This window comes from Chionomys nivalis, chromosome 24 (genome assembly GCF_950005125.1).
Source record: "Chionomys nivalis chromosome 24, mChiNiv1.1, whole genome shotgun sequence".
Taxonomy (NCBI): domain Eukaryota; kingdom Metazoa; phylum Chordata; class Mammalia; order Rodentia; family Cricetidae; genus Chionomys; species Chionomys nivalis.
In genome coordinates, this window is record NC_080109.1 from 35,537,431 (window position 1) to 35,559,566 (window position 22,136).

Genomic DNA, 22,136 nt, shown 5'->3' on the forward strand with positions numbered 1-22,136 from the left:
CATGCTAAAAACAACTCCCAAATTCTGAAATATTAAGCACACATTCCTTTAGCCTTAACAAATATTAAGAGGCTAAATAATAAGCTACAAATTTTAGCTCAATATTGTGTTAAATTTTTTAAGTCCTCTAACTGGCAGAGTTGGTCAAGCAAATATTAATTAATAGTCAATTCCATTATTTTGCCAATACTGTTTAGTTATCCATGTAGGCATGAAGAATTGGTAGAAGTTGTATTGCCATCAACTCTATCACTGCTCAATGTATATACCTATGACTACACATTGATAAAGGTAATGTATATACACCCATGTTCCTTTAATAAACAGCAGACTGCCACTCTCTCAGTTCCCTCTTATACAACTGCTACAACCAAGTATACCTTTGACTAGCTACTGCAAGCTCAAGAAATAGGGTCTGTCTCCTACTATCTCTACTGTGAGCATCACTAAATAAAATTCATCCAGATCAAAGCAACCCTAGGTCTCAGTTATCACATATCTGTAATCAAGAATGTGTCATGGTGGGGAACAATTCTGTATTCTGTCAATTACGTTTTAAATAAATGCTGATTGGCTGTAGCCAGGCAGGAAGTATAGGTGGGACAACCCAACAGGAAGTAGAGGTGTAGCAACGAGAACAGGAGAATTCTGGGAAGAAGGAAGCTCACTCGCCAGTCTTGCCCAGACCACTGAAGAAGCAGGATGTGACTTGCCCCACTGAAAAAGGTACTGAGCCATGTGGCTAACATAGATAATGATAATGGGTTAATATACATTATAAGAGCTAATACGAAGCCAGAGCTAATGGGCCAATCACTTTATATCTAATGCAGACTCCCTGTTGATTTTCATTGGGACCTAACGACTTTGGGAACTGGGCAGGACAGAAACCCCTACAAGCCAGCCCTGATGGTACAGTGTCATTCTTTTACTGATTGTGTCCTTTTTCCTCATTTATAGAATTCTGGGTTCTTACTTGTATGGATATTCAACAAGCTGTTCACTCTGTTCTTGAGCTTTTTCCATTAATCTATGGATTCCAGATGACATGAATATATGAACAAATTAGCAGTACTCATAGGACTGCCTCTGATAGTTGAAAGCCCATACTAACTTTGCCAAATCCAAAAGCTCACTTTAGAGTGTTTCTATTTCTGGTAATATAAAGGTTGAATGAAATGTTCAGAAAACTCTCTTAATCGACAAACTCTGAAATGTAAGGAGTAGTAATATAGAGATCCTTAACGTAACATATCTGTGTTAAAATAGATCTATTAGTGCTTTAAATGCACTAATTTATCATGTTAAAACAACAAAAAGGAAAATACATTTTTATTTCAACAGGTATAAAAGTATCTGTATACAGTAACCAATTATTCTTTATAGAAATTTAGTAACACAATAGGAAAAGAAATCACTTTTGTTAAAATGACAAAGGTTTTGAAACCTATGAAAAACACAGCAAACAGACTCATTAGTAAAGTGTTATTATACCTTAAAATCTAAAGTTGAGACAAGGCAAAAATGACAAAGAAGATGAAAGCCATTTTATAAATGGGGAAAAAAGAAGGTAAGATATTTAAGGGTGATTTAGAGGTGTCTGGGAGAAGTTGGGAATGAGGGGAGTGGATAAGATCAAAATACATTGTAATCATAAATGAAATTATAAAAGGCTAAATGAATAAAATTTATAAAAGAATATCATTGTTGAAATTTGAATGATCAAATTATTTATTTATTTGTTACTTTTTGAGAGGGTCTCATTATGTTGCACTGAACTCACAACATAGACCAGGCTAGTCTCAAGTTCACAGAGATCCACTTGTCTCTGATTCTTTAGTACTGAGATTAAAGTGTTACCACCATGCCTAGCTATTTAGATATTCTTTAATATATTTTTAAGAGCTTTACCTTTTCATCAAAATACTTTCTTTTCAAAATTACCATCAGTTTTATGTGGTTAGACTCATGATTCAATGTTACCTGTCATTCCATGGCTTCTCATTCTCCCCATCTTGTACTCTGCTTTCAGTGATGGTAAGAGTGCTGCTCCAATGGCTATGCCATCTAACATGGCGCTAAATTTGAGAACAATAGGCTTCTTCTCTAAACCTTCTGGTAGTTGAGGAAATTCATTTGTTTCAATAGGAGTCTGATTAACACTTGTTGGAGTTTTTTCAGAAGGCAGTGGGGTTGCAATATCTTCTTTCATAGGCTGTGGGCTATAAACCAAAATATAACATTAAAACTATTAGCAAATACTACTTTATTGAATAAAATTACTGAATTTCTCAGTGGAAAAACAGCTAATAAATAATGATGATCTAGAAAAACGGACAGAGTAATATCTTATGTCATAACTTATTAACATGAGAACCTATTAAAAAATTGTAGGAAAAAACCATCAAGACTATCAAAATGCATGCTATTTCGTCACTTTATAGGATAGGGAAAAGCAATCATGCATGTGCATGTGCAAACACTCACATGTGTGTACACACATACACATGGAGAAACTATAGGATGGGGACAGGTAAGCATGCATGTACAGAGAGAGAGAGAGAGAGAGAGAGAGAGAGAGAGAGAGAGAGAGAGAGAGAGAGAGAGATCAGAAAAGTAGAAGCTATAAATAGTGGCAACATACACAGAGAATAAGTTACTGTGAAAAGGTCTGATTTTACTGCCTTTTAAAATGCTATATGGCATTGTAGTTCATCTTCAACCATAAACAGTAATTTCACAATAAAAGAACATACAAAACTATGCATGCTATAAATGACCACTGCAATTTCTTAAAATTAAACAAGGACTGACAGTTCTAGAATTCATTAATTTGCTTTTTTTAAAATTGGTTTGCTTGTTTGTTTGTTTATTTATTTATTTATTTATTTATTTATTTATTTATTTATTTTTTCAAAACAGGGTTTCCCTGTAGCTTTGAAGCCTGTCCTGAAACTAGCTCTTGCAGACCAGGCTGGATTTGAACTCACAGAGATCCGCCTGCCTTTGCCTTCTGAGTGCTGAGATTAAAGGCGTGTGCCACTATTGCCCAGCTTTTTTTTTTTCTCTTTTTCAAGACAGGGTTTCTCTGTGTAGTTTTGGAACATGTCCTGAAACTTGCTCTGCAGACCAGGCTGGCCTCGAACTCACAGAGATCTGCTTGCTTCTGCCTTCCAGGTGTTGGGATTAAAAGTGTGCACCACCACCGTCCAGCTAATTGGTATTTCTTATGATGCCAATAAAAATCGAGGATCTCTCAAACTTTATGTTTATGCTCCCTATTTAGCATGAGAAAATGACAGGGCCATGATGATGTAATACTTTAATGATATGCACTGTGATTCTCCCATGATGTCATTGGAATACTCTCTACCAGTCCCATTACTGTGAAAGTCGATGCTTAGAGTAACTGCTCATTTTCCTGCAAATTTCCTGCTATCACAGCAAAAATAAAAGGTATATTTTATTGTATAGTCACAGAATATATAAAAAATGAAATAACTCACGCTGTGGAAGGCTGTCTAATAAGGTCTGAGATTTGTTTGGATAATTGGTGAGAACTTCGAACCATCATGCTGTGTAAGGTGGCAGGATGCTGAGGGATGTTGATACTGATAGCTCCTACTTTGAATACTGCAGCATTGTTTGTCTTCAGCCCTCTTTGGGCACTGTAGAGGGCTTGGGACTTGGCAATACTACATTTCACCACAGTTCTAGCAACAGAGGAGGAAGACTATTAAAACACAGCCAAATGAAAATTTTGGAAGAATACCAAGAATATAATATATTCTTACTCAATGAGTTAGAATGAGACCATTCATTTATCAAGAGTATGAAAAGCTAGTTTAAAAGATCTTAAAAAGATACTAAATTTATACTGCAGAGAAAAGTCTATTATTTCTTTAGTAAATACTAATGTGAGTAAAAGCACAATCATTAACACATTGTTATATATGTACACACAAAAAAGTTCCATTTTGATTTTTTTTCTCACTCAGAATCCTCTTTTTTCCTCCAATTTATTTTTGGGATCTAAAGCGACAGACACAATACAAAAAGAAAAATACACTTATTATACTTCTAAAATATAATCAAAGAACACACGTCATCCTAACAATCATCTACTCTGTTAAAAGAAATAGAAGGCAGGCAGCCTGTTGTTTGAACTCAGGAAAGGGAAGTGGGAATAGACCCTTGTGTGATGAGGCCAAGACTTTAACAGTAGATCTGGCAGAACTCTGTAAACTGCACTCTCCATGAATCTAATTTAGTCAGTCTCTGTGGACATCTGTCATGAACTTTTTGAATATACAATGGGAATAACAAGCATGGTTCAAACTTTTAATCATTTTTTAAGTGAGATCGTGACTATTTCTTCCTTGAATAAAATATACATGTGTACCTTAAACTAAGTGGTTAACTCTCTTCAAAAATAACAAAACTGCAAACAAAGGACTCATACTAACAACTACAAACTAATTTATATCCCAGGTCTCTCCACATCTCTTTCAAGGCTGACAAGAGCATCCTTTACAACTTCTAGTTGAATTTCATTAGTGCAGGATCACCATGCTGTTTAACTCTGGAAAGCCTTTATCTGCATCACAAATCTTGCTGATGTTTGTTCAAGAGCAATAGTTTTGCTCAATGTGCATTGAACTTTTATTAGTTCTTTACATACAGTAAAAGTGTAAGTTGAAAAAAATCAATATATCTTCATTATTTTTCACATCTACTTTTATAACCTGTTAGCCTGTCTAAAAATCACTTAAGGTTTTATAAGAAAACATGCAAAACTTAATTCTCAATTTAAACCAAAATTTAAAATAGAAAGCTCACAGGCCTCTACTAAGGTGGTTCAGTAGAAATTTTGATTTCAAAGATTGAAGAATTGTCCCGTTCAGCAATAGAGAGCCTAACTTACACTATAATTTTATCAGCTTTACACCAATCTAGTAGCTCTGGCTCAATCTCTACACTCCCTCCAGGCCTTGCCTCCTTGAATTGGCTTCCAACATAAAAAAGGAAAGAAGGTGGAGGATATTAATTTACATAACTTGGCCTGTGCTGACTACCTCAAATCAGTTTGCTTTTTTCTACAATAGCGACGTGGAATGTGTGACATGATCAGTGCTTAAATCTTTCCCACTTAGCAACTTAGTATTCTAGGTAACTGTCTCTCTCAGCAGAAAGCCTGAGAATAGACTAGGGTAGCCTAACATGATGATATGACAACAAAGACCACCTTTTACTTTTCCATTACTGCCTTCCTGGAGCCTTTCTAGTACATAATATCTACGTCCATAAATATTTTCTTTGTGTGAAACAGATGTGACCTTTGGCCTCTAAAAGCATTCTCTATAAAGTCAATATTGATTTTCTGTTAAATATCCAGAGAAAATGAATAAAAAGAAAAAGATCTAGGTACTGTCTGAGTGGAACTAAATGTGGTTCTGTTTATGTTTTTCTATAAAAGCAAAAGGCATAAAAAAACCCCACTAATATTATACAGGATATTTTCCAGAAATAAAATTCAAATTTTAATACTTTTAGTTAGCTCATAAAATGAAACAGAATATGCTAATATCAACAATAGACTTTTAACAAATGATGTTTTGTCTATGGCTTGTTATCAATAATGAAACAAATTTCATAAAATATGATAATCATACCAATAGGAAACATATAGGTCACCTACCTAGTCAACATATTTAAATTTTATAAAAAATGTACAAAGACGTAACTATGCTAAGTAAAATGTTAATGTGACATGGTGATAGACTCATGTGGTGAACATTTACACTATACCTCAAGTGCAGCTGACTACAAACAAAATATCATATGCACGATGGTTTAAATTAAGATACTCAAAACATAAATGCTCATGTAGCAAAAGCCATAGATAAAACTTGACAACCAGAAATTAAAATATTCCCATTAAAAAAATCAGAAAGCTGAAACATGCAGTTGCATTGTTAGTTTTTAAAAATTACTTCGTAACTAACAAAAACTCACCAAGTGAATTTCTTTTGGTTTTGTTATAGTACCAAACAGTAACATGTCTACAGAAACACAAGCAACACACACTAAAAGTCTGTCTTACCTAAGAGACAGCCTCACTTAGGCTGTGATTGACTACTAATATGTATTAAACTACTTGTGTCTATGGTAAAGCTTTGAAATGGTAGCTAGCTATACACATACCATGAAGATAATATAAACATTATACAATATGATATTAATTGCAAGTCATGAAAAATAGTATGACATACAGAAACTCTTGTTTGGCTGTACTTGTAGGAGATGTAGGAAAATCCTCCAATCTACAGATGCAGATTCAAGAGAAAGCAGGAAAACAAAAAGGAAGCAATCAGCATTCATATGTAAGTTAGTTACAACAGGACTGCACATCAGGAAACTTTACTAATATCCAGTTCTTAAACTTTTTTCAAATTACTTTTGAAACTATCTTTTCCCATTCTATTTCCTTTCAACTGCAGTTAGAAATAAAATGCTGAAGAATAAATTCAAAAAATATTAACAAAAAGTCTTAATTCTAAGAGGTTGGCAGTAACAAATGAGTAACTTTTACATTTCAAGTAAAACTGGTAAGAAATATCAATTTTACATTTTTAAAATCTCATTAAATACATGTTAACTTTTACAAACTGAAAAGACTGAAGGCATTCTCTTGAGAGATAGTACAGACAATGAGACACAAGATAAAGCTAGCACTGGGGACACCTAATCTGGCTTGCTTTGGGAAGAGGCTAAAGTACACATGGCCTAGAGTCAATGGAACAATCATGAAGTGTGCTTTCTGTGATGACTTTCTGCAGATGAGGGAGGAAGATGGAAGCAGTGCAGCTCTGGGCTCTTCTGACTGGACTACTTTAAACAGTTTATGTTAATACTTTGATCTTTCCAAATCTCAACTTCTTGTTATGCTATAAAGTGGAGCTAAAATCACCTCAGCTCACAGAACTGCATTGAGATTAAGTAAAGGAACCGATAATCAGTTCCTAACCCACAGTAGGGGTTTTATAATACAACTAAATATTATTCTATAATGTTTTAACCATGGGGATTTCCTGGTCTTCCTAATCCCTTTAAAAAAAAGAGAGAGAAGGAGGGGGGAGGGGAAGAGGAAGAGGAAGACGAGGAAGAAGATGAAGAGGAGGAGGAGGAAGAAAAAAATGAAGACAACAACGACTGCTTAGTAAATGGAATCTGGGCCTGGATATGACCTTAACTATTTAAACAATTTTAGTTATAATGCAAAACTGATCCACTAAAAACAAATTAGAAATTAAGGCAAATACTGCCAAAGATATAAACAATGCCACATGGTTAAATGCAATCTTGATAGACAGTGTCGGAATACCAGGAGCAAATGTTATCAATATCAAAATAATTCTGAACAGATCCACGAATAGAACTTATATTTAAAAAAGAAGAAAACAAAGAAGAGTTGAAATATAATATATGGGTTTTTGTTTACTTGGATTTTTGTTGTCATTGATGTTTCCTTTTCTTTAAGAAAAAGAATAATCCAGGGTAGCCTGGCACACAATATATAGCCAAAGTTGGCCTCTAATTTGTGGTACTGTCCTGCCTCAACCTCCCAAGTACTGGAATTACAGTTGTGAGCTGCCACACTGGCTTGATATGCTCTTTTAAAAAGGCTTAATTTATACTGTAACACAGATTTCAAAGGCTTTACTGTTAAGTTTGTTAAGTGCAAAATGACAAATTTGAAGTCTAGGTGAATATGACTAATGATTACTTATCTAATAAAATAAGTAATTTATTAAATTAAGTGAGTTACTTAATCCTTAATATAAAGTTAAGAGTTTGTAGTTTTAATTAACTATTTAAATGATAGGAAAACTTACAACCTACATGCTAAACAGAAATTTGTACTGTGATCTTTTTCCTATAAGACAACCTCACAAAGTACTAAAATTTGGGCTTTTCTCTTTCTTTCTTACTTTTAAACAGAGTTGAATTTAGGGTAAGAAGAGAGAGCAAAATCAATTATTTTTTCCAAAAAATATTTTACTAGGTGATATTCTTGGGAGCTTGTTTGGCGGTTCTAGCAGAGGAACACAGCTTGTTTTATACCCTTGACCAAAAACCAGTTCTCCTCTATTGGCAGTGAAGAAGGAAGGAGACACCTGCCTAGGCAGCCAGATCAACCAAATCAACCCTGGAGATCAATGGGGTGACAGATGTTGCAGCCAGATCACCCTCATATCCTATCAGGTGATATTCTAAGTGACAGTATCTAGAAACACTGTGTAAATCTCAAAATTAACAAGTACCAGTTCATTCAAGGAATTCCAAGTGTTCTATATGCTGTAACAAAGAAGTATAAGAAAAGAGTAAAAGTAGCCGGGCGGTGGTGGTGCACGCCTTTAATCCCAGCACTCGGGAGGCAGAGGCAGGTAGATCTCTGTGAGTTCGAGACCAGCCTGGTCTACAAGAGCTAGTTCCAGGACAGGCTCCAAAACCACAGAGAAACCCTGTCTCGATAAACAAACAAACAAACAAAAAAAAAGAGTAAAAGTAAACACACTTACTGTATATTTGGTGTGATCCCTTCAAGTAGCACAATATTAACCCCACCAATGTGAGCAGTAGCACATGTCTCAGTCATCTTTTGATGTAAAACATCTTAAATATGAGGAAAAAATAATCTGAGTTCTCGAAATAATATCATTGTATCTTATAGTAAAATTACTTTATTCACAACATTATTTGGTGACAAATGATAACTGTAAATTATGATGAAATGCACTCAATGTTAAACTGCCTTAAGAAAACTTCTTCAGCTTACTTTTTTGTATTCATATATGCATACAGAGTCTATACGAAATCTGGAATTATACAAAACTACACTTTAACAAGCTTTCATGAATTAAGTAATTTACTGGCGTTAAACGGTCTATACCACAGATATACTTTGAACGTAAAAGAAATCAAATAAACTATTACTCTTGGTCCATATAGTTGCTATGATTTTAATATACTTATTACTTACAAAACTAAATAAAATAAACATGTCATTTTGCCTGAATCTCTCTTCTAGCATTTTTTTTCATTTAAATTCTATGATCAATTTGAAATAAATAAATTTTAAACTGTCTTGGGGCTATAAAAATAACAATTAGCTCTTTAACATCAGCCATTTTCACACAATTATATTTTTTTTCCTATGTTTGTAAGAACTAGAATTGCTAGGCCAAAGATTAAATTCAGTGTAAAGACTATTGATAAAACTTGGGGAATGTTAAACCAATTGATTTAGAAGAGATTGTCCATTTCCCAGATTCTAACCAAAAGAACCAATATAACTCCTATATTTATTAAAACAGAACAACAACAAAAACTGGTTAATTTTAAAACCACTGAAGTTAAAGAAAATTTTACTTCAATGTAGCCATCTGAAGTATGTGTGCCACACATCCATTGCCTTATATTTGAGAATTAATATATTTGTATGTCTCTCAGCAATTTATAATCTTTCATTTCTGCAATAATTTTCTTTAATCTCACATAAATTTTCATGCAAAATCAGTGTTTGACTTTTGTTTCATAGTCAGGGCATGAAACAAAACAGTCAAAGATGGGTATTTAATGCAAAATTTAGATTTATTTGTTGGGTAACCATAAAATTAACAAAAACACATAGTCATTCATAATTTTCTTTTCTTGTGCAATACAAAAATTTCTGAAACTGGGGGGATATTTTACAACTGACTATATCTGGTGGAATTATTTTTTTGTGATACACAAAGCTGTAACAGGAGGGGCCTGCTTATTGGGGTTTCTGTCCTTCCCAGTTCCCACAGCCGGTAAGCCCCAAAGAAAATCACACAGAGGTCTCCCTAAGTTATAAACTGATTGGCCCATTAGCTCAGGCTTTGTATTAGCTCTTATAACTTACATTAACCCATTATTCTTAACTATGTTAGTCACATGGCTTGGTATCTTTTTCAGCGGGGCAGGTCACATCCTGCTTTTTTGGTGTCTGGGCAAGACTGTGGAAGAGCTTCCTTCTTCCCAGAATACTCCTGTTCTAGTTGCCCTGCCTCTACTTCTTGTCTGGTTGTCCCGCCTATACTTCCTGCCTGGCTACTGGCCAATCAGTGTTTATTTAAAACATGACTGACACAATACAGACAATTCTCCCACACCACAAAGTTATGGACTATATTCAAGCAGATGTTCTCCTAGATTTAATTATTATACTATTATCATTTTTTAGATGAATGGCACATTTTCATTAATAGAAGGGAACTTTTCCATCCACTAATAAAATTTTTATAAAGCTCTTAGCTTTTCTAAATATTAAAATGAGTATTAGGTTATAAGATTTCTATAGAAGTAGTAAGGAAAAGCAAATATTTTACAAATTTCACTTTTTATTCAATTTTTGGGCATCAGAAACCTGTTATTGGCATTCAAAGACAAGCTAGTGAATAGGTACTCAGCATCACGAATTAATGAGTCCATGCCCAAGGACTTTTGCTAGGTATCAAAGCTCCCTCTATTCACAGATCTTGACTAACTTGCAGAATTTTGCCAAGTCTCATTTTCTGAAGAAGCCTGCTAGGTGGGAATTTCTGCAACATTTGGCATTCACTTCTTTCACAAAAGCAACATCGCAGTACCAGAAAAGCATCATACCTTTCATTTTTTCCTTAAGAGTGAAACTGCCATGGATCCTCTTCAGCTCTGACTCCATTGTCAGCCCACCAATATCTGCCTCTAGGTGTGTGCGGTTTACCATGCCAATCCCAAACACGATTAAAGTAACATGCTGAGGCTCAGAGGTTACCAGACTACGTTTTCTCTGTGTTTTAGTCAAACTGTTGTTGTCTTGTTCATTCTCAAAGACAACTCTACATGTTGGCTCTGTAGGACTCCGAACACCTTTTTAGCAAACAGAAGTATATGGTTTGAGATTTGAAAAATGCAACCAACATAAAGAATGATCTAAATACTGCATTAACTTTCTTGGTTTCAAATTCCAAATTAGACCTTTTCCTTCTCTAAACAATATAACTATTTTTCCAACATCTTCCCTAGTATCTACTAGTAAATATTTTAAATTAAATCTGTCTAAATCTCTTAAAGAGTAGTCTAAGGGTGTGTGACAATCTAGTGGCTTAGTTTTACTTTCTGGTCTTCAGGAAAGCTTTATTTATAAAACATAAATAAAATTTCAGGGAAGATGGGGACTTTGCTGATAGAATATCTGAATATTAGCACTATTATCTCTCCTTGGTAACTACCAATTTCTCTATATTTTAATAATTTATACCATTAATATGGTGAGTAACCTACCATCTCTTTAGCATTCCTAAATAGAAGTTTTAAAAATCATAAAAATGCCTATTACCTGCTGGTCCAAATGTTTCTGATGATTTTTCCAATATTCCTGTTGGATCTGAGATAAGTGAGTAGAAGTTAAGCAATTTATACATATTCTGCCAGCACTCAGCCGAAGGCTCACTTTGTTCTGACACTGTAATGGAATCTGAGTCATCCATATGGATGGTCATGTGATCCACTACATCTTTCGAACCTTTTCTAGATACTTTTGAAGTTCTTCTTTCAGACCTTCCTAGTGAGTTTTTGTTTCGGGATTCTTTTTTGTTGTTCTCATTGTTGGCCCGTTTGTTCTTAGCATTATTTACTCTGTTCCCACCATTGAGACTTCCTCTAGAACTACGGCTGAAGTCAGATGAACGGAAATCCCGGTGTTTTCTGGTTTTGAAGGTAGGTGTAGGAGAAGCTGATCCAGCTGTGTATCTACTAAGTTTAATGTCGGTCTGAGTTGCTTTGATGTCATCTATCATTGTACTGAACTGATGGATAAGACGAACCAGAGCCATATCCACATGTTGACTTATTGACTGACAGGAAATAGTAAAGTTGCAGTGGAAGGTGTTGTAATAGCGCTTATTGAGATCATGAAAGGAAAGAGCACTGGTAGGGTTCTGAGGAGTACACACTGACTTTTCCATCACAACAGCACTGATGCTAAAGGTTTCCAACATTAATGCTGGTTTGAACTCAAGTGGAGGAAGATTCACATGGCCTTGCCTAAAATGTTCAAAAGAAAAAAAAAGCTGTTACTTCCTTTTTTGAAGAACAGTATAACATATTCTTATGCATTTATAAACATAATAACCTCGAAGGCGAAACGTACCACTAAGTAAGAGATTCAATACATTTGTGTTTGCACTAGTCTAGTCTTTTCAGGAATTAGCAGACAAACTTTAGTTTTTCTTGTTAATTTTACACTAAAATTTACTAAGAAGTCAATATCATTCATTTTCAATTAAAAAGTTTCAATAAAATAATCATCCAACAGTATACCCAACAATATAGAAACTTAGAGTTAATAAGAGATCAGTTAGAAGCAGGCCCTCATATTAAATGATTAACTAAATTTTCAACTCATTATAATTTTATTTGCTATTAGAAAGTCCTCATAGCTTGGTCTGACAAGTTTCAAATGGAAATGAAAACTAAAAACAAAACCACACTAAAAATTCCTAAAATCTGACACAAAAATTATTTTAAACCCTTCACTTATCTAAAAACTTCTGTGAAAGAATTATGATCACTTTAAACATTTTATTTTTTTAAAAACCACTCAACTTCTATCAACAATAACAAATCTCAAATAAAGCATCATTTCCTCTCTTTTTTCATATGCACTGTGAGTATACTGCCACACAGAGCAAATTAAAGAGAGACTATATTCCTATTTTAAAAAATCAGAAACTAATTTAAGTTTATAACTAGAACATGTAATTCCTTACTGAGTAATACATTTATTAATAAAACGTATGGCACACTATAGTATAATATGTACAAATACAGGCACTCACAAGTGGCTATCAATTTCTACATGTGGTTATAGAAGGAAACACTATACTGAGAACTAGAACAAACGGAAGACTAAAAAGATATGAAATAATCCAAGACTGGGGTGGGGGGCAATAACAAATCTCTGAGAAAAAAAAAATAAACAAACCAAAAAAACCTGAAATGTATAATGATAACCAAAAGGAAGAAGAGTTGAGAAAAGGAGAAAAGAATTCTGGGTACATGCTGAAGCAATCATTTAGAACAAAAGCAGTAAGGTGAAATAAGGAATAGAAATATGGTCAAAGGTGGCATTTCTGATAATGTTTTTGTAACATATTAAGGTGTTCTTTGTAGTTTAACAAGGTATAAGAATATACCCAAAGTAAAATTCCAACTTCTGAAAAGAACAATCAAACCTATTAATAGATATAAAACTGCCTACTCAAGCAGTAAGGAACCGGAAGAACTACTCATGAAAACACAGAATGGCAGTAACAGCTCCTATCTTCAGTGCACATATGTGCATTTGTTTCTGATGGCCATGCTATCAATATGAATTTTACTCTAGCCCTAATACTGTCTGAGGGGCTAGAGAGGTGGCTCAGTGACTAAGAGTGTCTGCTCTGCAATCATGAGGACTGGCATCGACCTCAGCACTCATTCAACAAGCCAAGTATCCCATGAAAACCTGTAAGTCCAGCTCTAAGGGTTAAGGAAGTAGGACGATTTCTAACACTTGCTAACTTCCAGTCTAACTAACAAAATATTAAGCTCAGGTGAGGGAGAGACTCTGTCTCAAATGAACAGGTAGAAAATGTTAGAGACTACCTGACACCTTCTTCTGGTCTCTCTGCATGTGTACACTCCACCTTCATACATACACATGTGCACACAATCATATAGACACATGCATACATATATAAATATATCCATGACTACACAAATCTGCTAAAAGTTGACTCAAAAGGTAAGTTAGGAATAAACTGTTAAGTGCAAAGATTAAAACCAAAGAGCCATAAGAACTCCACTATTGAAGCTAAGCATATAAATGCTGAGTGTATTTATCAATAGATATACTTTAGAATACCTCATGTACATGCTTCAAAATATGCCTAAAATAGGCTGCTTGATCCATTAATAAAATCAGCAAATTATAACAAAATATGGTTATTACATTTATTAATTAGAAATTATCTTCCCATTGTTACTAAACTCTTGGTTAAATTTTTATACACTATCATGTCACCTTCTTGCTCTTTTGCCTTTCCTGTCTTTAGCTGTGTCTGAATCTACAATATCTGCTCTGAGGCAGTCCAAAGTTCCTGAAAATGAAAGATGTTCTCCAAAGTACATCCGGTAACAGAGGGGCATTGTGTCCTGTGACTGGATCCCAGTATGACTCAGAAGAGGTTTAAAAACAACCTAGAAGAAATCAAACAACCATATTAACATAATTAATTGTTCATTGTTTACTTCTGTTCTTAGTCCAGCACATAGTATCGATCACCACAGAATGAAATGAAACCAAAAGACATCATAATTGCTTTGATGAAAGCAAAGATTAGCTATATCTTCCCTGAGATTTAAATAATTTACATTCATTCATGCTTTTTAAAAAGTCTATGAATACCCAGTGTACTTCTATTAAAACAAAACAAAACTAGTACCAGGCCTTGTGGCTCAAGCCTATTATCACAGCTAATATAGAAGATAGTCAAAAGGAATGTGAATTCAAAGCCTGCTGGGCTATGGAGTGAGTTCAAGGTCAGCCTGGGCAACTTAATGAGACCTTACCTCAAAATAACATTTTAAAAGGGGATGGGGCTACAGCTCAGTAATAGAGCACTTGCCTAGATGAGTTCAATTTCCAGGAGTGGAAACAAAACCAAAACAACTAAAAACCAATATATACAGTTCACTAATAGTTTACCACTTCTTGCAATAATATAAAAACAGTTTACATGTTGTATTATGAACACTTATCCCATTTTTAAATGCTATCACTTGGTTATTTCAGCCACTTAGCATGTTTTAGAACATATATTTTAAAGATTCCTTCTCTAAAGGCTTACAGAAGTACATAACTTCCATGAAATCTCCAACTAACTTAATGTCACAGAAGCAAATGTGTCTAACAAGAGTACCATAATACTTTAATTATCAACTCTCTGGTGTTTATTTCTTTTTCCTTCTCCATATCCTATGTCTGAATGCTATACAGTGGTTTCCCAGCTCCTTGTAATTCATGGCACCTTATCCCTTAGTGATTTTCGTCTTGAAGCTTAAAATGTTCTATCAAAACAAACTAAAGAAGACAAGTTTATGCTGTGAGACTCAAGTTGAGATTTCCAGATGTCCTAGGTTCTTTGTCCTTAAGAACACATGCTATTCTTGTGAAGATGTGAAAGCCTAGTATGAAAAATATTCAAACAATTTTACTTTAGTCTGGCACATGGGGAGAAATTTTTAACTTGTCAGTAGTGGGAGTGCTGAAGCATACAGCATTTTGGGATTGTTTGAGGATCCACCATTGTTTCCACAAGGCTGTACTAATTAACTTCACACTATTTGTTATATCCTGATTTCTTAACCTCATCTATAACCTACTGATCTCTTATTGAGTCTGACAACTTGTCCTAATCTAATGGTACTGTTTTTTGTTTTGTTTTGCCTGCTCAGAAATGAACTGCTCTATCCCAGTTATTAGAGTGCTTAGACCTGAGTAATAATTTATATAGGTTCCCTGTGATGGCCAAAGAAGCTTAATAGGGAGCCAGAAATTCCTTAAGGGCCTTTCACCTTCGGCTCTAGAATACCTGGGAAATCCTAGGGGCCTGCAGGTGAGAGAGAAATGGAACTGTGAGATTTTACAGCTGCTTTTACTTCTGTAAAATCTGCTGATTGCTATGGGAAAGGGATGAAATGGTCTTTTATTACTATATACCAGGAAAGAAAGAAATAATGGATGGAAAGTAAGACACTTAATGTATTTTATCAAATACAGTATTTTATATTTTAAAGATTCCTTCTCTAAATGCCTACAGAAGTGTACTACTCTGGTCCAATCTCCAGCTAACTTAATGTCACAGAAGCAAATATATGTCTCTAATAGTAGAGTACCATAATACTCTATATCAACTGCCCATCGGTGGATTCGATTCCATGAATACTTGTCATACATGCCTTTCTGATGTTTGTCTCTAAAACCACCTTAATCATGCCTTTGTCTTTAAGGCTACAGTCTTTCTGTTAGCGGTAAGAATAAATTCACTGAATCTAAATTTGAACTGAGTACACGTCTTTGTGTTTCTCAGTGGATTCAAATACTAATAAGCACAAAGAACTTGAAACAGAAGCCAAAAAGATTTTCCTACACTCTCATTAAAAAGAGAGCGAGAAAGAGAAGTTCTAAAAACTACTCCAACACATAAAATAAGTAAATTTGGTATATGTGACATAGAAAAAAAGGGGAAGCTAATAATTTACAAACTTCCAGCTTTCCCAAAAATTTTAGAATAAAAATCCGTATGTTTAAAAGATCTCTGCAATTGGCTTTAAACATCAATTATTTCTCAATTCTGTACAAATGTCATTATGCCCCAACCTTTCTTTCGTGTGTGTCCTGAACTCCTTTTAAGTACATATTTATATGCAAGCCTCTTTCAATTGGACAGTTCTTAAACGTTATGTCCCATTCTCCAATCTGCCTTCTACTCAAACTTAAAGATATTCCAAACAAGTTCACACTATCTATGTTAAGTGTCAGCCACGGGACAAATGGTTGAGATGCCTCTTTAACATATCAAAGTGTATCTGGCAGCCAGTTTCTCCCAATATCTCCCAGCACCCCCAACTGTTACAGGGTAGAGTTGGCATACCCCTTTCTCTATGCCCATCCCAACTCTCCAGCTCAGGGACTGGTCTTCCCTTCCTCCAGAGGCTCCTCCCTATATAACCAGCCATTTTGGTTACTGGCTTTTTATTCTTTTGCCCTCTTGACTCTGCACCTGGCTCCCTTCTCTCTCCTCTTCCTCCCCCTGCTCTTCTCCCCACATAGACCAGCTCAGCTTGGTCATGTACACTTTGAACACAACCAGACGTTCCTGACTGTCTCTGCTCTCCATTTTATAAACTTGTTCCTCCACCATGCTTAGCAGTCATGTCCTTTCCTTTTCGTCTGTTCACTTTGTGTGTTTTTAATTCAGTCTATACTTTTGCAAAGCCACAACTTTTTCTAGTGTTTCATCATCACTGGTATGAACGATTTCAACAGTTTACCTTTCACCTCTACTTTTGACCCTTACTGATTTATACTACTTGTTACTCATATATCTCCATGTGTTTAATTACTTTATTTCTCTATTCTAAATCCACTTTCTCAAAATTGCTCACTTAATAAAGTCTGAGATTTATATGAAAGACTGTGGGATATGATAAAATTTAACTTTCTAGTCATGTTACTGTAAAATTTTTACACATAATAAAAACATTATAATCAGACTTTCAATTTGATAAACTATTGGTTAATTTGCATTCATAACTAATCAATGTACTTTTTAAAGGCTGTTCCTGCCCTGCAAGAACGCTTTTGCTACAGGAACAGAATAGAGTTCATTTGAACTTCAAGTACCTACTACTTAATAATGGTTCCTCCTGTAAGCCCTGCTGAAGGAGGTATCAGTATCAAGTACAACAGGCAAGCTCACCTGTGCATCAGCAAGTTGAACAGCAGGAAAGCCTTGGTTTGCTTCTTCCACGCCTGCCACATCATCTTGACTAGTACTATGCTGAGAATGTGTCCCATCCAGAGTATTCTGATCACTAGACAGGACGGTGTTGAAATCTGAGGCTGATGGTATCGTAGGAAGATTGGGTGCAACTCCTAACAGTAATATTTCAAGAGCAAAATGCAACTCATTTGTAAACCATAAAAGAGCATAACAAGTCAAATTTAAAGACAACCTATGTTGTAGTACCCTTATCAGACTACTTGATAAAGAAAAAATGATAATATGTAATAGTAAAATCTTACAGATGTAATTTATTTTAAAAAATTAAAACAAATATTCAGAAAATACTAGTGATCTTTATACAGGTACTCAAGCAAGTCAGTCCAAAATGTAGGATTTTACAACTGGAAAAATCTCTGAAAGGCTGATGCAGCAGGCAAAAGGCATTGTTAATAGTCTCACATCCAGTTTTCTGGGGGATGAAAAAAAAAACAAACTATGGCTTCTCTGGGCACTTTCTGTATCATTTCCAAGACAAAGGACCCTTAAGAAAGAGGATCTGTTCCATCCTAGTTCTCCTGTAATTTAAACTATAGCCCCTTAGAACAATGGTGAAATGAGAACCAAAAGAAATGCCAAGAACTGCAGGGCGCCATCTTTCTATCTTCTTCAGCCAAGAGTCAATGCAGAGACCTAGTAGGTGGCTATCATATCATTTCAAGATGGAGGTGAGCCACACCAACAAGAGAAAGAGCTGAGTAGGCACTCACATTTTAGTAATTTCTATATGGAAAGAATTCACATGGTTCAGATAGCTATTTGAAAAATTCATTTTAGCAGCCTTGAGTAATCAATACCAATATTCTTCAGTATTTACTAACTTGGAAAACCTTTAAAAATTGAAAAAGGAAGGCTAATATTCTTACACTGGATATAGCGACCACTTTCTTGGGGGAACATCCTGCCTGTTTTCTTCCTATACATGCATATTATTTTAAAATTAAAAAATGGCCTTCATTTATCTCTCTCATTGAGCAAAGAAATCTTACTTTACTGTTCCCATAGATCTGATTACATATTTGTTAAGTAACTATAAAGAGTACATGTATTAATAGTTACGGTATCTCAGAGAGAGCTAAACAAATTCAAAGTATTTTCTACTGTAGATACATCATGTTGTAACTACACTTTATGTTTTTTATCCTGCCTCCTTTGGTGTTATGAATGTTTAACCAACCACATTAATGTAAGTTTTAAACTCTTTAAATCTTGTATTAGATATAGCAAGATCAATAAGTGATAGTTTGATTTATCATTTTCCGAATGAGTACAATTTCAAACAAATATTACTTAAACATTTGACAACTTAATTATACTCTGGGAAACAAGAATTTGCTGTAACTGTTTGTGCTACTTAAGACAGTTAAGATAAAAAAAAAAAAGACAATTTTAATACCTGTTGGAAGACTGTTATGTCCTGACTTTGTAATGGGAGATTCTTGTACCACGCTTCCACGATTACCCACAGCATTTGACATCCAATTATAAAAACTCACAGATGATGGCTCAGATAACAAAGGATGTTCAGACAACATGTCGGTGGCCACTGTATTTCCTAAAATCAAAGTTTACTGAGAATAAAATTATTATATACTGTAACAAAAAAATGTTACTTATATACTTTCAGAAAGTCAGATGAAAATGTCTTTACCAATTTTTTTTAAAGATTCCCTTTACTTTTATTTATGCATATAGGTGCTTTGCATGTTTCTGTATACAAAGTGCATGCAGTGTCTGTGGGAACCAGAAGAGGGAGGGCATCAGGATTCACTGGAGCTGGAGTTAAGACAGTTGTCAGCAGTCATGTGGGTGCTGGGAACTAAACCCAGGTCTTAGCAGGAGCAGCCAGTGCTCTTAAGTACTGAGTCATCTCTTCCCAGTATTTTTCAATTCTCACTTCATGAGGTGGATTCTAAGACATTAGTACAGAACTCATTCTTACTATCACAGGGAGATGATTCTACATTCCTCAGTCTCACCATGTGTAGGTTAGCATTAGTCAGTACTTATTTGAAAACAAAAAATGAAAGGTATGAAGATAAAGTTACAATTTTCTTCTAAAATATTTTCTCAAAAACAAAGTATAATAAAAGTATTAGTGATGCAACCAAAAAACTGGAAAGAATTATTTTATTTTTAATTGTGTGTGTATGTGTGTGTGCGTGTGTATGCACACACACGTGAGTAGTTGTGTGTAAAGTGCAGAGGAATGACCTGGATCCACGAGAGCTAGATACCTGTTCTTGTTAGGGAGCTACTTTTCACAGCTGCACTACTTCTCTGAGGAGTGCCTTCCAGCAGGTTGTGCAGGCTTGGGAAGCTTCCAGTCAGATAGCTGAGAAGGCTCTCCTTCCTTGGACTCTCCTTTACTGGCATCCCAGCACGTCCAACATGCACTGGAGAATCCGTCGCAGTGTCTCCACTGGTGTAACTCAGAGAATGATATGGATGAATTCCCTACAAAATAAACACACGATTTTTTTTGCATATGTAAAATGACTCCTGATAATTACAACATCTATGACTGTTGCTATTGCTATCCTACCCTTTAATTCAGTGGTTGTATTTACTACAATTATTGAGTCTCAAATGTAAAAACACATTTTTTATAACTGTAGTACAATATTAAGGACTACAAATCATATTCAAGTTTATCCCTTTAAGTATTTTAACAATGAATTATTAATCAGTTTCTACAGCTGAACAAGAGCCAAAGAACAGCATCTCAAACAGAATACAGGAAATAAAATGCTGGTAAATATGTAAGCCAATAATATATTATTGATGTGTTATAAAAAACACACACTGCGGTGGTTTGAATAAGAATAGCCCCCATAGTCTCACATTTTTGAATGCTTGTTCTAGAGCTTGTGTGACTGTTTGGGAAGGACTAGCAGATGTGGCCTTGTTGGAGAAGGTGTGTTGGGGGTGGCTTTGAGATTTCAAAAGCCTATGCCATTCCCAGTAAGCTCTCTCTTTCTTTCTGCCTCATGGCTGTCTTAACGTGTAAGCTCTCAGCTACTGCCCCATTGCCATGTCTGCTTACCTGCCTGCTCCCATGCATCCTACAATGATGGTCATGAATTCTAACCCTTTGAAACTGTAAATCCCCATTTAAATGCTTTATTTTAAAAGTTACCTTGATGTTTCTACATCTACAGCAATAGAAAAGTCTCTCTCTCTCTCTCCCCCCCTCCCTCCCTCCCTCAAACACACACACACACTCACAACTATATTGTTACCAATACATTTAACTTCAGTGACATCTACAGCTGCACAAAGACCTACCCCCTTTTTGGAAAGGCTTTGTGGTAGGCATAATTTATTTGCCCTCTTATGTTGAATTCTTTTATGTCATATCCATTATATTCCCATTTAGTGTTGCCAAGAGAAAGCTGTAGGATCTGTCTGATCAATTATGGTCACTTCTAAAATGAATAGTCACTGACATGGAAAGATGTTAATTTTTCACATATAACTGCCACACTGTCTCCCCAGAACAAGGTTTGTCATATAATAATATTCTAATATTGCATGAGAATGACTGTATTCTTATATTTTCACATATAAATTAAAAGTTTTAGTATTATAATCTTATAGACAAAAACAAAAATGTCATTTTGTTTTATACTTTTTATAAGAAAATATATCTTGCCGGGCGGTGGTGGTGCACGCCTTTAATCCCAGCACTCGGGAGGCAGAGGCAGGCGGATCTCTGTGAGTTCGAGGCCAGCCTGGTCTACAAGAGCTAGTTCCAGGACAGGCTCCAAAGCTACAGAGAAACCCTGTCTCGAAAAACCAAAAAAAAAGAAAAAAAGAAAAAGAAAATATATCTTATGTGTATATATATTTTTGTGACATATTTTATGCCTTTGCCCATTTTTTAACTTCTCATTTTAGTATCTTGTCTTTTTCTTAGTGATTAGGAAAAACTTCTGCTGTTGTTCATTTGGAAGCCCTTTTTATACGTATTTTTATAATTTTTATTTAGAAATTTAATATTTTAATGTCAATACTATTTTGTCATTATAAATCTACGTGCAGACTTTGAGTAAAAGTAAACTTATTAACTAGCATTTTCAGTTCTTAGAAAAGCACACTAACAACCAAAAAAATCATAACAATGTAAAATATCAGATACACTTATCATGTCTTAACTCAGTTATTTTTCACCATAATGCTTCAAAGGAGGTTGCTGTCAAAATCCCTACCTTACAAATAAAGATGCACAATTCAGTCAGTAATTTTTCAAGTTGCAGAGCAGGATTAAAATAAAGGTATTGCTCCATATGCTAGTCTACTCACCTGGTTATATTGTTCCTTTTATCAAACATTCTTTGAACTTGCTTAAACAATGGAGTGTACATTAAGATCATAATTTGTAAAAACCCAACCTAAGGTTTGCAATTAACAATATACAGCCTAAAAGGTTTCTCACTAAAACTGAAATGACTAGAT

At 34.8% G+C, this 22,136-nt stretch overlaps 1 protein-coding gene across 5 annotated transcripts in view; it reads right to left on the reverse strand.

Annotated features, from left to right (window-relative positions):
- Bltp1 (bridge-like lipid transfer protein family member 1) overlaps positions 1-22,136 on the reverse strand; it is a 181,836-nt gene that overhangs the window by 65,061 nt on the left and 94,639 nt on the right. For 4 of the 5 annotated variants that reach the window (XM_057757383.1, XM_057757386.1, XM_057757385.1 and 1 more), the window contains exons 43-52: positions 19,916-20,135; positions 19,075-19,233; positions 17,595-17,770; positions 14,135-14,310; positions 11,408-12,114; positions 10,693-10,938; positions 8,583-8,676; positions 6,273-6,323; positions 3,507-3,713; positions 1,984-2,222 (exon numbers count right to left, since the gene is read on the reverse strand). In XM_057757383.1, the coding sequence (XP_057613366.1) occupies positions 1,984-2,222; positions 3,507-3,713; positions 6,273-6,323; positions 8,583-8,676; positions 10,693-10,938; positions 11,408-12,114; positions 14,135-14,310; positions 17,595-17,770; positions 19,075-19,233; positions 19,916-20,135 (2,275 nt within the window). The remainder of the gene's footprint in view (positions 1-1,983; positions 2,223-3,506; positions 3,714-6,272; positions 6,324-8,582; positions 8,677-10,692; positions 10,939-11,407; positions 12,115-14,134; positions 14,311-17,594; positions 17,771-19,074; positions 19,234-19,915; positions 20,136-22,136) is intronic. The other variant, XM_057757384.1, reaches the window with a different exon arrangement.